This window comes from Octopus bimaculoides, chromosome 27, assembly GCF_046866305.1.
Source record: "Octopus bimaculoides isolate indiv1 chromosome 27, ASM4686630v1, whole genome shotgun sequence".
Lineage (NCBI taxonomy): Eukaryota > Metazoa > Mollusca > Cephalopoda > Octopoda > Octopodidae > Octopus > Octopus bimaculoides.
In genome coordinates, this window is record NC_142954.1 from 4,885,687 (window position 1) to 4,903,467 (window position 17,781).

At 41.6% G+C, this 17,781-nt stretch overlaps 1 protein-coding gene across 5 annotated transcripts in view; it reads right to left on the bottom strand.

The window, feature by feature from the left end:
- LOC106870157 (uncharacterized) overlaps nt 1-17,781 on the bottom strand; it is a 69,293-nt gene that overhangs the window by 27,474 nt on the left and 24,038 nt on the right. For 2 of the 5 annotated variants that reach the window (XM_089343563.1, XM_089343564.1), the window contains 3 exons: nt 5,836-6,086; nt 1,809-2,097; nt 337-894 (listed from right to left, as the gene is read on the bottom strand). In XM_089343563.1, the coding sequence (XP_089199689.1) occupies nt 337-894; nt 1,809-2,097; nt 5,836-6,063 (1,075 nt within the window). In that variant the 5' untranslated portion in view covers nt 6,064-6,086. Of the gene's footprint in view, nt 1-336; nt 895-1,808; nt 2,098-5,835; nt 6,161-17,781 lie in introns of those variants that run through there. The other 3 variants (XM_089343562.1, XM_089343565.1, XM_089343566.1) reach the window with 3 other exon arrangements.

The window sequence follows — 17,781 nt, forward strand, 5'->3', positions numbered from 1 at the left end:
GTCAGCCACTGCTGAATTTGAACCCAGAACGTAGCGACAGACGAAACACCGCTAAGCATTTCGCCCGGCTGACAAACGACCACTAATAATACTCTCTAATGCAGGCACAGGCCTTGAAATTTTGGGTGAGAGGACCAGTCGATCACATCGACCCTAGTACTTGACTGGTACTTAATTTATCGACCTCGAAAGGATGAAATGTAAAGTCGACCACGGCGGAATATGAACTCAGAACATAGTGATGGGCGAAATACCACTATTTCGTTGAGTATGCTAACAGTTCTGCCAGCTCGCCGCCTACCAATGATAATGACAATTATAAGACGCCAGACTTACCTTCACAAAAATCAGATCTAAATTTCTTCACAATAAAATCAGTCTCATTATAACCTTTCAAGTTGATGAAATGTGTACAACTGGGTTCACTTGCTGCTGCAGTTAACTCAGACACTTTTGGATTGACAACTCCAATTGTAAATATAATGACGCCATCATCTTTCAGTTTTTCAGCCGCCGCTATTGTTTCATTTTCATTATTTGACTTTCCATCAGTCACCAAAACTAAAACTTTGGAAGCAACAGATTTTCTTGTATTTGTGAAGACACTGGTACGTGCTTTGTCAAGAGCAGTGTCCGTAGCAGTTCCAGTACCATCGTAAATGATAGCGTCAATAGCATTTCTTACTGCAAAGTTCGTATTGTGGTCTCCTAAGAAAAATGATACGTTAGGTGTATCTGCAAATCTAATCACTGCAACACGTGTCTTTTCTGGACTAATGTCTAGGTTATACACAATATTTTTCAAGAAAGTTTTTGTCTTCTCAAAGTCAGGCTTTTCAACACTTCCGGATGAATCAATAAGGAAAACAAGGTCGATCTGGGCACTGGCGCAATCTGGAAATATATTTAAAATCAAACTTATGTTTATGAATCTGTAAATATTAAATTCTTATTAAATTTATGCATTTGATTGTTATCAAATTATAACTGCTAGAATAAAAATAGGATGGAGAAAGTTCAGAGAGCCATTATACTTGCTGGCAACAAAAGATCCCTTTGCGTAAAGATGCAGATTGTAAGATTATTGTAGACGAAGGGCAATGCTACATGGTAGTGAAAATTTGAAATGGACATGCGAAGACTAGAGAGGAGTGAAGTTAATTTGCTCTGTTGGATGTTCAACATCAGAGTGCATGTAAGATAAAGTACTTGTGTATTGAGAAAACATTAGGCATAAGAAGAAGTGTGGAAAAGAGGGGACTGTGTTGGTTTGGACATGTGATGTGTATGGACGAAGACAGTCGCATAAAGCTTTACTCTCGCTGAAAATGGATGGAATTTACTGAAGGGGAAGAGACATGAAATTATATATATATATATATATATATATATATATATATATTTATATATAATGCGAGAGAGTTAGGGGTTGAAGGTTCAACCCACTAAGGGATAGTGTTATACCAAGTGCAATAAATGGGAGCGGGTAAAAGGGGTGGGGTTAGCATATTATCCTCTATTTTCTAATTGATATATTTATATATATGTATATATACACTCACACACAGACACACACTCATACATACACACACTCACACACATATGTGCTCATGGTTTGGCGCTGTAGATTAACGACTCGGAAATTCTATTCCCAGAGTCGGCTCAAATTTATTCTCAAAGACATTTATTTGCATGTTTGATCAGATCCGGAAAAAACTTGTTATTTGTATTTCAATGCTCGGTCCTTCTCATAAGGTTCTCACATGACAAATATCTAGCATAGAATTTTAAACAATATCTCTACTTACCATTCCTCTGTCCTAATTTATTTGCAAAATATGTGAAGACATCAGTCGAGCCAGCTGAGTTGATATGTTGGACCCAGTAAACTGCTTGCTGTTGTTTATTGACTGGGATTGGCGTTTGTAAGTTCAAGATAAACAAGCTCATTACCAATCCGGAATATAGGGGTTTCTGTAGGTCGGACATTGTTACAGTCGATACAGCAACATTAAACTCTGTTTGGACTTTACTACAGTTTGTTCTCAGTGTACCTTTGCAAGCATCTTTGACGATTGTCAGTTGGGCTTTGGTTACCTACAGAAATAAAAGACAAAAGCATTTATGTGTCAAAGAGAGAAATCTCCTGACCTGTTAGAAATAGCAAATAAAACTACCTCAAATTACACCTTACTGTTATAAACAAAAAGGGCATATGAGATATTGTGACCCTACCTAAACTATTATTCACACATCCAAATGTGCGTCTGCAGGTATACATGGATCCGCGTGTATATGCATGCACATCTATACGCCTAATTCATATATACACACTCTCCCTCTCACACACACACACACACACACACACACACACACACACACACACACACATACACACACACTTTTACTTGTTTCAGTCATTTGACTGCGGCCATGCTAGAGCACCGCCTTTAGTCGAGCAAATCGACCCCAGGACTTATTCTTTGGAAGCCTAGTACTTATTCTATCGGTATCTTTTGCCGAACCGCTAAGTTACGGGGACGTAAGCACACCACCATCGGTTGTCAAGCGATGTTGGGGGGGACACACAAACACACACATATATATACATATACATATATACGACGGGCTTCTTTTCAGTTTCCGTCTAACAAATCTACTCACAAGGCTTTGGTCGGCCCGAGGCTATAGTAGAAGACACTTGCCCAAGGTGCCACGCAGTGGGACTGAACCCGGAACCATATATATATATATATATATATATATATATATATATATATATACAAAGAATATATATACATGTATACACACATATATGTACATACTTACATCTACATGTGTATATACATGCATATCAGGGTACAGGACGTTAGAACAAACTACAGACAACGGAACGAACACATAGGAAAACGGAAAGCCCCTTGGAATATCCCTTCATCAGCTGTCTCTATTCTATCTAGACGTTTCGAAGACCAGACAGGACGTACTCTAGAATAGTCTCTTCCTGAGTAGTGGATCAACCAACTACACAGAGGATTCCAAGGTGGCAAACACAAACCAAGACAGGAAAAAATGGACAGTGAAAACAACATTGAAAAGCCGTACGGCCAAACGCAAATCTGAGGTAGAACGCTAGTAGTTCGTCTTGCCTTCACAGCGGCTGGAGTGAAAAGAAAGTTGACCACAGGTCACACGAGAGCAGAGAGGATGGTGGAGGGAGGAAATGGAACAAGGAGGAAGGGACAGAAGCAGTGAAGTAGAGGCCAGGACAGAAGGGTAGATAGGAAGATAGAGGAAGACAGATAGATAAATAGATAGAGAGGATGGTGGAGGGAGGAAGTGGAACAAGAAGGAAGGGACAGAAGGGTATAGCAGTGAAGTAGAGGCCAGGACAGAGGTATAGATAGAAAGATGGAGGAAGACAGATAGATAAATAGATAGAAAGATAGATAGATAGATAGATAGATAGAAAGATAGTCACGTCAGAATAATAGTAGACTTACTTGTAAAATAGGACGTGTGCGTTCAATAATGTAATAATACAAAGTTGGTTGATCCACTACTCAGGAAGAGACTATTCTAGAGTACGTCCTGTCTGGTCTTCGAAACGTCTAGATAGAATAGAGACAGCTGATGAAGGGATATTCCAAGGGGCTTTCCGTTTTCCTATGTGTTCGTTCCGTTGTCTGTAGTTTATTGTTCTAACGTCCTGTACCCTGATATGCATGTATATACACATGTAGATGTAAGTATGTACATATATGTGTGTATACATGTATATATATTCTTTGTATTATTACATTATTGAACGCACACGTCCTATTTTACAAGTAAGTCTACTATATATATACATACATACATACATACATACATACACACATTTAGTTTAGTTTTGTAAATTCCATCTTCCAGGCTAATCTGATGGTACGGTTATACAGCGTGGAACTCCTTGCAGCTTCAGACAAATATAATAACAATAACAAGTTGTGCATTATTTACATTTGACGGATATTCGTCCTCATCTTGTTTGTTGTTAGCACAACGTTTCGGCTGATACACCCTCCAGCCTTCTTGGGGAAATTTCGAACCTAAGGTATTTTTCGATGTTGTTGTTTTTGTTTTTGTTGTTATTATTATTATTATTATTATTATTGAGTGAGGGGGGCATTGGATGCCATCAAAGTGACTCTGGAGTAAAATATACGAAGCCCATTATACCCATCATGACTACCCGTCAGATAAGGGTACACCGGGTACATGCATCACAAACATACGTACGCAACATGGTGATCTCATACCAAGATAAACAGCGCATGACCTCGCAAGTGGGGCCCAGTTAGAATTTTCTTCTATTATTATCATTATTATTATTATCATCCACTGGATGCAGTTTAATGTCATACCAAGGAAATACATGGAAGCATGCGGCTTAGTGGTTAGGCTGTTGTACTCCTGATCATAAGATTGTGGTTTCGATTTTTAGACTGGGCAATGCGTTGTGTTCTTGAGCAAAACACTTCATTCCATGTTGCTCCAGTCCATTCCGCTGGCAAAAAAATAAGGGACTCTGACTCTAGAGAGAGAGACCAGCAATTGAAATAGACAGCAGCAAAATAGAGAAGATGAAGAGACACGGAGAACAAGAAAGCTGAAGGTCCACCAGGGATAGTTGCAGAGATGTTCAAAATATTTAGTGAGGTAGGGTACATGATTATTAATACAAAGAATATATATGCATGTATACACACATATATGTACATACTTACATCTACATGTGTATATAGATGCATATCAGGGTACAGGACGTTAGAATAATGAACTACAGACCACGGAACGAACACATAGGAAAACAGATAGCCACTTGGAATTAATCCTTCGTCAGCTGCCTCTATTCTAACTAGACGTTTCGAAGATAAAGCAGAGCGTACTCTAGAATAGTCTCTTCCTGAGTAGTGGATCGACCCACTAAACAGAGGATTCCAAGGTGGCAAACACAAACCAAGACAGGAAAAAATGGACAGTGAAAACAACATTGAAAAGCCGTACGGCCAAACGCGAATCTGATGTAGAACGCTAACAGTTCGTCTCGCCTTCATAGTGGCTGGAGTGAAAAGAGAGTTGACCACAGGTCACACGTGAGCAGAGAGGTACCCAGATAGTTAAACAACTTATACAAGAAGTTGTAATACCCTATGACTGACGTAGCAATATCTTGTAAAGTGCTACAAAGGTAAATCAGATGCCATAGAGAGAGGACACCATAGAAGAATCACACCACGGGATCTGTTTTTTTATTACCCATGCAGGCTAACATAGAGGGGACAATACAATGTGATTGGGGTCACATACAATCGAATGATATAAAATTTTCATGTACAATGAAATCGAATGAATTACAACACAATAAATTACAAGCAATAAATCACAAACAATAAATCACAAACCACAAACAATAAATCACACGATGAGGTGTTCAAAACAGGTATGCTCCGACCCCACGAGCCCTGTCTTTAGCACCGACTTACTGGTAGTCACTAAATCGTGCTCACGCAGGGTCTTTGTTGCCAGAAGAGGTATACTACAGATGTAATCCTACTAGTGAAGCAACTGCAGGAGAAATGCTTGGCTAAGAATAAACCACTATTTCTAATATGTTGGTATGTATGTATATGTGTGTGTGTATGTGTGCGTGTGTGCCTGTGTGTATATCTGCAAATCTGGTATGTATGTATGTACGTTGTATGTATGTATGTAGGTATGTATGTATGTATGTATTTATGCATGAACTGCATGATTGTGTTCGCCTGTGTGTATATTAGCATATCTTGTACTTACCTTCCATATTCCACCTGTTGGTGATTCGATAGAGTTCATCTGGACCTCTGCTAACCGTCTCAGGAAATAATAGTCTTCTGCCAGAATACATTTCCCCCTGATTCTTCTTATGGTTGCATCGATGGTATCATCGCTAGTCTCACCAGGTTTCAGGGTCAAATCTACGGCATAGACGTGTCTGGCAATGCCAAGACAAATGCCCGCAAACAGAAGATATTTGATGGACATTGTTGGAAAGGTTCTGGTTCCTTCTGAAATGATAAAAGTCAGACAGCAACTCGCTATCCAGAACTGATCGTTTGGAATCCTCTCTTCGACTTCACACCTTTATATATGAAGAATTTTTTTTTCAGAAATAAAAAAAAAAAAAGGAGGGAGGAGGTTAGTAATAACCAAAAAGAGTGACATATATAATTGTGCATAGCAGAATATCTACTGCGTAGGTTTACACACACACACACACACACACACACACACACACACACACATCAAGCAGGACAATGCATGGAAATGCAACAGGTTAAAAAAAAAAACAACCAATGGATAAAGTTTTGAGGTTCAACAGGAAGTTTTCAAAACATTTATGTAAAAGATCCAAAAAATGTGTTACACAAAACCTTATCCTCCACCATTCACTTCTCCTCTACTTCTCCTCGTTTCTCTACGCCCCACCTCTTCTTGTTTTTCACATCCTATCTTACCATCTGTTTACTCTTAAGATTTCTTTTTACTAATTTTGTATTTTTTTTGTTGCACTCCGTCGCTTACGACGTCGAGGGTTCCAGTCGATCCGATCAACGGAACAGCCTTGCTCGTGAAATTAACGTGCAAGTGGCTGAGCACTCCACAGACACGTGTACCTTTAACGTAGTTCTCGGGGGATATTCAGCGTGACACAGAGTGTGACAAGGCTGACCCTTTGAATTACAGGCACAACAGAAACAGGAAGTAAGAGTGAGAGAAAGTTGTGGTGGAAGAGTACAGCAGGGTTCGCCACCATCCGCTGCCGGAGCCTCGTGGAGCTTTAAGTGTTTTCGCTCAATAAACACTCACAACGCCCGGTCTTGGAATCGAAACCGCGATCCTATGACCGCGAGTCCGCTGTCCTAACCACTGGGCCATTGCGCCTCCCACAGAAAAAGATATAACAAATAAAACTCCCAATAGGGGGAGGCGCTTAATAATAATAATAATAATAATAATAATAATAATAATAATAATAATAATAATAATAATAATAACAACAACAACAAACACCCCAGTCCAGCAAAAGAGACTTCACAACAGCACTTGCAGCAGTAACGCAGGCTGCATCAAAAGTAACTCCACCACCACCCAAAGCAGCAGCGACTGCACAGTGTGCAGAGAAAACATCAACAGTCACAAGGACTGTAACGAAGATCACCACAGAAGCGGCATCAGTAGGATTAATTGCGGCACCATTCACACTATGAAGGGACGCCATCTGTAGCAGCAGCCAAGGACAGGCGAAGGAGCAACACTAAGAACACTCCAGCACCAAAACCAGCAGCACGAAAGCGAGAAACCATTTCGACAAACAACAACCCACCTGTTCGACCCCCTTCTCGAGTCTGACCCAGAAACCGCCATTGAAGTAAACAATGAGTGGGAGGGTGGGAAGGAATTCCCCGAAAGGAAAAAAAAAAAAAACGCAAAAAGGATACCATCCCAGCACTTCCCGACACACGACCATCAACTATATCACCTATATTACCAACACCACCAACACCACTGCCAGCACCGCACACCATACAAGAACCACCGTCGAAGACAATAGTAAATCTCACAGCAATCAACACAAACAACGAAGCCCTAATGAAATACATACATCAAAATACCAACATCACACCAAAAAATTTTCTTATTTCATTATTGCCCACAAGGGGCTAAACATAGAGGGGACAAACAAGGACAGAGACAAAGGGATTAAGTCGATTACATCGACCCCAGTGTGTAACTTGTATTCATTTAATCGACCCCGAAAGGATGAAAGGCAAAGTCGACCTCGGCGGAATTTGAACTCAGAACGTAACGGCAGGCGAAATACCGCTAAGCATTTCGCCCGGTGTGCTAACGTTTCGGCCAGCTCGCCGCCTTACCAAAAGATTTTCTGTGCACTCCACCTAACATTCCACCTCACGTGCAAGTACTCAGCGTCTCTGTCACAACCTTCATTGACTTAAAAGGAAACCACCGTAATGCGGTGGGTAAGCTCCAAATAACAATAACGAAAGGTTTATACAAAAAACTTGGTCATGGAAGCTCTCACAGCCACACAGAAAAGTGAGAAAAAAAATCCTCGCATCCCCACCCCCACCGGCAGCCCAAAAAGTAAGTAGTGCATCACATTTTTTGGTTTTGCTCAAGTTAGGCTGCTTAAATGTGCGTGACCTAGGATCGTTTTGAAAACAAGCACGCTTTCTCGACGACCTCAAGTCAATGTATTTCGACGTGCAGAAATGGGTAAAAGTTGTACGAATGGTTTGAACGAATGGGCTTAACTTGGGTTTAAAATTCTAGGCTTCTGTGGGTAGGGGTTTGCAAGTGTGTATAGGGAGCTGGTGTGGACAAGAGATAGGGGTCACGGGAGAGGGGCAGTAGGCAAGATCTGTAAGGATTGGGTGGGTTTGAAGGGTGGATGGAGGATGTGATTGATCCAAAGATGGGCGATGGTTAATGACACAGAAGTCGGGGCAAGGTAGCGGGATGCTAGCAAGAGGATAGTGAGGATGGGATGGCATGGTTGGATAGAAGGAGAGACGGATAGAGAGAGAGAAGACAGAGGGAGGGAGGAAATGTGCCGGAGGAGAAATAATTTAGTAGTCCTGTGGTGTGTGTGTGTGTGTGTGTGTGTGTGTGTGTTCGTGTCGGTGTTTGCCACCCATCACTGCTTGACAACAGGTGTTGGTGTGTTTACATCCCTGTAACTTAGTGGTTTGGTAAAAGTGACTGATAGAGTAAATACTAGATTAAAAAAGCATTGGGGTCGATTAGTTCAACTAGGCTTGTTCGTGGCGGTGCCCCAGCCTTATGACTGAAACATGTAAAAGACACATTACGCATACACACTTCCACCCCCTCTAAAAATTCATCACACCCCCCACTTCCACCTTCAGTATTATACAAACATGTGGCAAATAGTGTAGAATTGAATTTACGAAGCTTAACAGAATTTGCTTGAGAGATTTATGTGAGTTTGCATCAATATGTATGTACATGTGTCATTGTATGTGTGTGTGTGTGTGTGTGTGCGTGTGGAGAGAGAAAGAGAGAGAGAGAGGCAGAGTGTAGGGGGATTGAGAGAACATGTGATCAGTAGCTAATGTTATATATAAGATAGTAAGCCATTGTTTATCACTTTGTGATTCTTTTTACAGGAAACAAACTCCGGAAATTATACTCGAGTCAATGATGGCTCCTCTTTAATTCCTAAAGCAGTTATACGTTCATATTATTATGACGAACAGGATATATTGGCCAGTTTGAATTTCAGCAACGCCATTCCTATTCCATGTTTCATTTAATTGGTTTAAAGTTAATTTTCCATGCTAGCATGAGTTGGACGGTTTGGCAGGAGCTAGCCAGCCAGGGAGCCGTCCAGACTCCAATTGTCTCTTGTAACATGGTTTCTATGGCTGGATGGCCTTCTTAACGCCAACCACTTTACAAAGTATGCCGGGTGCTTTTTACGTGTCACCGGCACGGGTGCGCTTATACAACACTGGCATGAATGCATTTCATGTGGCACTGTCTCCTGTAGAGGACGAGGCTGTATGTATGGTTGGCATGGATTTTATTTGGCTTGAAACATCTCAAGTACAGCAAATTGCTACAGCTCTCGATCCCTCGTCATATATACACATATATCTACATATGTATTTGTAATAATAATATAGATTTAATCAAAAGATTAAATGTGGTACTTAAAATGTTTGAGGCACCAGAATTTGGTAGGGTAAAAACCAAAAACAAAATCAAGAGATTTGGTGAAGAAAATTTGAAGAAAAGCAACATATATGAATAAATGAAGTTTGTACGAAACATACGTACTGCTATAACCTATTGAATTTTTGTTGCTTTTCTTCAAATATGTGTTTGTATGTATGTATGTATGTATGTATGTATGTATGTATGTATGTATGTGTGTGTGTGTGTGTGTATGTATGTGTGTGTGTGTATGTATGTGTGTGTGTGTATGTATGTGTGTGTGTGTGTGTGTGTGTGTGTGTGTGTGTGTGTGTGTGTGTGTGTGTGTGTGTGTGTGTGTGTGTGTGTGTGTGTGTGTATATATGCATGCATATGTATAACACACACACACACACACACACACGCACGCACACACACACGCACACGCACACGCACACACGCACGCACACACGCACACACACACGCACACACGCACACGCACACACGCACACGCACACACGCACACGCACACACGCACACACACACACACACACAGAGGATGCGGTCAATAAATTGTCGTCTAAATTACGCAAAAATGAAAATAAAACTTACGTTTATATATTCGTTTTGCAAGATTTTTGATGTGAAATCGTGTGTTGAAACAGATATTGTTGTATTTGGGGATGGCCATGTTGCCAGTTTAGCCAATAAAAATACGCGCGCACTATATATTTGGTGCTAATTTGCTTCAGCTTTATTTTACATTACATTAATCATATTTCGTATTTCGGCCAGAGTTCTTTCGTCACACTTCTGTGACCTCATTAGTGGTCCTTATCTCATTTTAAAAGATATATTTACCAAAATTATATAAAAATATCTTGAAGTACTAAGGAGTAAATTTATACAATAAAATCGCCATTGGCATCAACCACAGCCTCCAGACGACTTCGGAATCTCCTGGAACTCTTCCGGACAGTCTCCTTGTTTAAGTTAGTGAATACTGCCGTAATCCTTACCTTCAGTTCGTCTTTGGCGTTACAAGGAGTTTTGTTGGTCTCTCGCCCAACTGTGCCCCACACATAATAATCAAGGGGGTTGCAGTCTGGGGAGTTAGGTGGCCAGAGTTAGTCGGCCCGAGGTTATGGTACATGTGAATCAATTTAGTAGACTGAAACTAAAAGAATCCCATCGTATTTATATAAAAAAAAGTTCGTTTCCTATGTTTTCGTTTTTATGTTTTCGTTTCTCATTGTGTTTAACGTTTTTTTTATGTCCTGTACCCATATATGCATGTATATATACATATATATGTAGGTATGTACAAATATGTATGTATATATGTATATATTATTTATATTATCATATATATATATATATATATATATATATATACGATGGGCTTCTTTCAGTTTCTGTCTACTAAATCCACTCACGAGGCTTTGGTTGGCCTCAAGCTATGGTCTAAGACACCTGCCCAAGGTGCCACGCAGTGGGACTGAACCCGGACCCATGTGGCTCGTAAGCAAGCTACTTACCACACAGCCACGCGCACACGCACACACAGACACACACACACACACACACACTCACACGCATCTATACTGTATGACCGGCTTTTTAGGGTGTTGAATTCAAAATCTTATTTCAATTCCTGGAGCAAGGGGTGTGTTGTGTTCGTAAGCAAAACACTTAATCTCACATTACTCTGTGAGCAAATTAACACATGACATGTGGTACACTATGCACCTGTTCAGACAACGGCGATTCAAAAGAGGAAATGAGCTCATGGTTTCGGGTTCAATCCGACTACGTGGCACCTTGGGCAAGTGTCTTCTACTATAGCCTCGGGCCGACCGACGCCTTGTGAGTGGATTTGGTAGACGAAAACTGAAAGACACCCGTCGTATATATATATATATATATATATATATATATATATATATGATAATATAAATAATATATAAATATATGCATATATACAAACATATATGTACATACCTACATATATATGTATATATACATGCACATATGAGTACAGAACATCAAAAAAACGTTAAACAATGAGAAACGAAAAAATAAAAACGAAAACATAGAAAACGAACTTTTTTATATATATACGATGGGATTCTTTTAGTTTCAGTCTACTAAATCCATTCACATGGCTTTGGTTGGCCCAAGGCTATGGTAGAAGACACTTGCGCAAGGTGTCACGCAGTGGGACTGAACCCGGAGCCATGTGGTAGGAAAGCAAGCTTCTTACCACACAACCACACCTGCACCCATGTATATACATCTTGTCATGTTGGACCGTTGAACTCTGCACATTTTTCTCTCTCCATTTTTTTCCTCTTAATCCGAAGAGCGTAAGCTCGAAACGTAAAAGACTATTCCATTTTTCCCATGCGATAAACTAATACATCTGCCTGTTGTTCCTACACCTGTTTTTGTTTTCGTATAAATTTGATATATATATATATATATATATATATATATATATATATATATACATATATACATACACGGTGGTGCATCAGCATGGCCGCAGCTCTAAGCTGAAACTTAAAAAAAAAAAAAAAAAAAAAAAAATATATATATATATATATATCCGTGATTTGGATATATAATATAATGAAGCAGGGAGGAAGAAAGTATATACACGATGCACTACCATTATTATTACAGGAGATCCCACTCTCTGTGTTAAAGGCTAACAGTGAACTGTTACCAACACGAACTGCTGACGGCCCGACAGTTGTCTAGTTCAGGGGTTTTCAAACTGTTGTCCGCGGACCACAGGGGGTCCGCAAGGACAAGACAGGGGGTCCGTGGACAGCAAATACTTTTTATGAGCAATTTGATTTTATATATGGTTTTTAATTTTTATATATGGTTTTTAATCGAAATCTTTTAATTGACAATAAACCTATTTGTTAAATACTGTTAAATATATAAATTTAACAGTATCTAACTGTTAAATTTATTTAAAAGTTAAATACTGTTATTTTCTCTCACTCTTTCTTCCTGTTTCTGTTGCGCCTGTAATTCAAAGGGTCAGCCTTGTCACACATTGTGTCACGCTGAATATCCCCGAGAACTACGTTAAGGGTACACGTGTCTGTGGAGTGCTGTTATTTTGTCTATTTGCTTATTCGTTACCGGTCGACATGCTTGAAGACACGCTTGAAGAACAACTTTTCTCTTCAATCTTATCTGCGCCATGTCGTAGATCAGGGGTTTTCAAACTTTTTGACTTGCGGACCCCTTTATATTTCAGGCTTTACCTTAGGGACCCCCTTATAAACGCTTATGAAATTTATACATAAATATTTGCTTAAAATAACATATATTTTTACATTTATTTATTTAACAGTATTTAACAAATAGGTTTATTGTAAATTAAAAGATTTCGATTAAAAAACATATATAAAATCAAATTGCCCATAAAAATTATTTGCTGTCCACGGACCGACCCCCTGTCTTGTCCTTGCGGACCCCCTGTGGTCCGCGGACCACAGTTTGAAAACCCCTGTCGTAGATTAATAATCCTCTAACATTCTTCTGCTACTGCCTGCAAGGTTAAATTTTGGTTCTGTTCTAATTTTGTTAATATCCGAGAATTTACATCGCCATCTTTGCCTGCAATAATCGTTTGAACAAAAATTAAACACGTGAACTCATTCAATTTGAATTTCTCACACTCCGTGTTAACCACTCAGGCATAGGTGACGAAATCTTCGTCATCTTTTTTGACCAAATTTAAACATTGCCAGTGAGTATTGGACAAAGAACTTCTTCCACTGAAAATGACCATTGGTTTCATAAATATTGTTGCTCTTAGCAATATAAGTGACTCGTCACTAAAGAGGTTACGTACCTCCACCAAGTAGCTCCTCGTAAGCCAATTTTAAAACGTAGTATTTGACTTCTCTTGTTGTTGTTGTTGGCACTCCGTCGCTTACGACGCCGAGGGTTCCAGTTGATCCGATCAACCGAACAGACCGCTCATGAAATTAACGTGCAAGTGGCTGAGCACTCCACAGACACGTGTACCCCTTAACGTAGTTCTCGGGGATATTCAGCGTGACACAATGTGTGACAAGGCTGACCCTTTGAATTACAAGCACAACAAAAACAGGAAGTAAGAGTGAGAGAAAGTTGAGGTGAAAGAGTACAGCAGGGTTCGCCACCATCCCCTGCCGGAGCCTCGTGGAGCTTTTAGGTGTTTTCGCTCAATAAACACTCACAAGGCCCGGTCTGGGAATCGAAACTGCGATCCTATGACCGCGAGTCCGCTGCCCTAACCACTGGGCCATTGCGCCTCCACATTGACTTCACTTATATACATCATATACAAACATATACATAAGTGTGTGTGTGTGTATGTATGCATATATATATGTATATGCATATATATATGTATGTATGTATCTATCTATATATATATATATATCAGCCATTATTATGATTGACCGTTGACTGGACACTATTCAATTTTTTTTCTCCGTGTTTTTCTCCTTGTCTCCGTATTCTTTCTGTTGAAGAGCGTAGCTCGAAACGTCAAAGACTTTCCGTATTCCCGAGCGTCATACTAATACATCCTTTTGTTATTTACACCACCTGTCCTCGTCTGTTGTTGTTTTTTCGTATATTCTCCCATATATATATATATATATATATATATATATATATATATATATATTTGTATTTCATTTTCTGCTCGCAAAGTAGCAATAACGGTGTCTTCAAATGGCTCCGCATGTTTTTGAAGTTAGCCTTGATAGACGATCCACCTGACCTAATTCCTTGAAATATAATATTACTTATCAATTCGCCCTTAAAATATAATTTTTTCCTAAAACACCACGGGCAATTTTCGAGGTTTTATTTAATCAAAGTCTCCCGATTATTCTCCATGTATCTGTGTTAATTATTGACATGTCGCTGCCTGAATCCAATTGTAACTACGTTTGTGTTATAAATTTTTACATACACAAATTTTTTTGAGGCTCGTTCGTATTTTTTATCAAGGGTAGTCCGTTTACGCGATTTTTTCTGTTGAACCGTTTTCAGGTTCTGTCCAACAATGTGACTTTTTATAGTCTATTTCACCACACTTGTAGCATTTTATATTTTTGAACGGACAGTTATTTTTAAAACATATATCACAGCACCTATAACATAGATTCAGTGTTCATGTTTTCTTCTTATCCGATGCCAGTTGACACACTTGAATCCGAGAGCAATCTTTCTCTTCAATTTTATTTGCGTCATGTCACAAATTAACAACACACTCACATTCTTCTACTACCGCCTGCAGGATTAAATTGGATCCTGATCTAATTTTGCTAATATCTCTATCTTGAACATCTCTATCTTTTTTCGCAGTAAGCCCATGAACAAAAATGAAAGACTCGAACATATCCGGAGTAAACTCATTCAATGAAATGGCTTTTTGAAATTTTTTCCACTTAAACCTTGAAATACTTTCAAATCCTAAAGTGTTTAAAAATCGTGATTCTGTTTCGTGTTTCTCGTCTCTTACTTAAAATTGGTTTTGACATTGTTCTTCAATAGTTATCAAAATTCCCCTACTATAGTTTCATACGTGTTTGTCTAATGGTACTTAAGCAAACACACGTAAATGCCGCATGAAATTTTAAATGCTACTCTCATTGCTTGACAATTCTTTGTATAATATTGTAAGTGGGGTGGTTGTGATGAAGTTGGAAAAATTTATACCCGTAGCGAGCGAGCGAGCGAGCGAGCGAGCGAGCGAGCGAGCGAGCGAGCGAGCGAGCGAGCGAGCGAGCGTGCGTGCGTGCGTGCGTGCGTGCGTGCGTGCGTGCGTGCGTGCGTGCGTGCGTGCGTGCGTGCGTGCGTGCGTGCGTGCGTGCGTGCGTGCGTGCGTGCGTGCGTGCGTGCGTGCGTGCGTGCGTGCGTGCGTGCGTGCGTGCGTGCGTGCGTGCGTGCGTGCGTGCGTGCGTGCGTGCGTGCGTGCGTGCGTGCGTGCGTGCGTGCGTGCGTGCGTGCGTGCGTGCGTGCGTGCGTGCGTGCGTGCGTGCGTGCGTGCGTGCGTGCGTGCGTGCGTGCGTGCGTGCGTGCGTGCGTGCGTGCGTGCGTGCGTGCGTGCGTGCGTGCGTGCGTGCGTGCGTGCGTGCGTGCGTGCGTGCGTGCGTGCGTGCGTGCGTGCGTGCGTGCGTGCGTGCGTGCGTGCGTGCGTGCGTGCGTGCGTGCGTGCGTGCGTGCGTGCGTGCGTGCGTGCGTGCGTGCGTGCGTGCGTGCGTGCGTGCGTGCGTGCGTGCGTGCGTGCGTGCGTGCGTGCGTGCGTGCGTGCGTGCGTGCGTGCGTGCGTGCGTGCGTGCGTGCGTGCGTGCGTGCGTGCGTGCGTGCGTGCGTGCGTGCGTGCGTGCGTGCGTGCGTGCGTGCGTGCGTGCGTGCGTGCGTGCGTGCGTGCGTGCGTGCGTGCGTGCGTGCGTGCGTGCGTGCGTGCGTGCGTGCGTGCGTGCGTGCGTGCGTGCGTGCGTGTGTGTGTGTGTGTGTGTGTGTGTGTGTGTGTGTGTGTGTGTGTGTGTGTGTGTGTGAAGCGCAGTGGTTATAACGCCGGGCGTACGATCGATTCCCGGACCGGGCTGCATGTTGTGTTCTTGAGCAAGACACTTTATTTCACGTTGCTCCAGTTCACTCGGCTGTAGAAATGAGCGGTAACGTCACTGGTGTCAAGCTGTACCGGCCCCTTTGCCTTGGACAACATTTGTGGCTTGGAGAGGGGAGGTTGGCATGCATGGGGGGGCAGGCACAACAGAAACAGGAAGTAAGAGTGAGAGAAAGTTGTGGTGAAAGAGTACAGCAGGGTTCGCCACCATCCCCTGCCGGAGCCTCGTGGAGCTTTAGGTGTTTTCGCTCAATAAACACTCACAACGCCTGGTCTGGGAATCGAAACCACGATCCTATGACCACGAGTCCGCTGCCCTAACCACTGGGCCATTGCGCCTCCACAGTGAGACGGTTGAACTCTTTGAAAAGAACGGATAGAAAGGGTAGGAAGTAATATACGTTCCTGTAGAAACAGGTGTTAGAGGGTTCATTCGCTGCTCGGGAGTCTTGAAGTCGTTGCCAAGGAAAGAAAAGATGTTAGAAAAAAACTGTCAGAAGCTATCACAAAGCAAGCCTTTATTACATCTTGCTCAAGAGAGAGGACAAATGGTACAGCAAGAGGATTATAGAAACATCTGGATCTGAGTCACAACATCTGACTCACCAAAGCTTGTGTTCATGTGTAGGAGTTTTGTTGCTTATATCGGTGGCCGGCCCTGAGTAGATGTCATGGTAGAAGAGGCGGAAACATCTGATTCACTACTTGATGAGACATCAACTCCTGTATTTAGAAATGGAATACAGCAGCAGCCCTAGCATACGAGTATTTATTCTAAAATATTCTGAGTTGAAATTCTGCCAACGGCTTATTTCCCTTTCATCCTTTCAGGGTTGATAAAATAAAATACCAGTAGTATATTGGGGGTCAATACCATCAGCTATCCCTCTGTCCCGAAAATTGCTGGCCTTGTATGAAAAATTTGAAAGAATTATTATTATCATTGCCTTTGCACAGCTTCTAACGCTAGAGATGTACTACAGTGACAGCTGTTCACTTTGTCTTGTTGGCACTCCGTCGCTTACGACGTCGAGGGTTCCAGTCGATCCGATCAACGGAACAGCCTGCTCGTGAAATTAACGTGCAAGTGGCTGAGCACTCCACAGACACGTGTACCCTTAACGTAGTTCTCGGGGGATATTCAGTGTGACACAGAGTGTGACAAGGCTGACCCTTTGAATTACAAGCACAACAGAAACAGGAAGTAAGAGTGAGAGAAAGTTGAGGTGAAAGAGTACAGCAGGGTTCGCCACCATCCCCTGCCGGAGCCTCGTGGAGCTTTAGGTGTTTTCGCTCAATAAACACTCACAACGCCTGGTCTGGGAATCGAAACCACGATCCTATGACCGCGAGTCCGCTGCCCT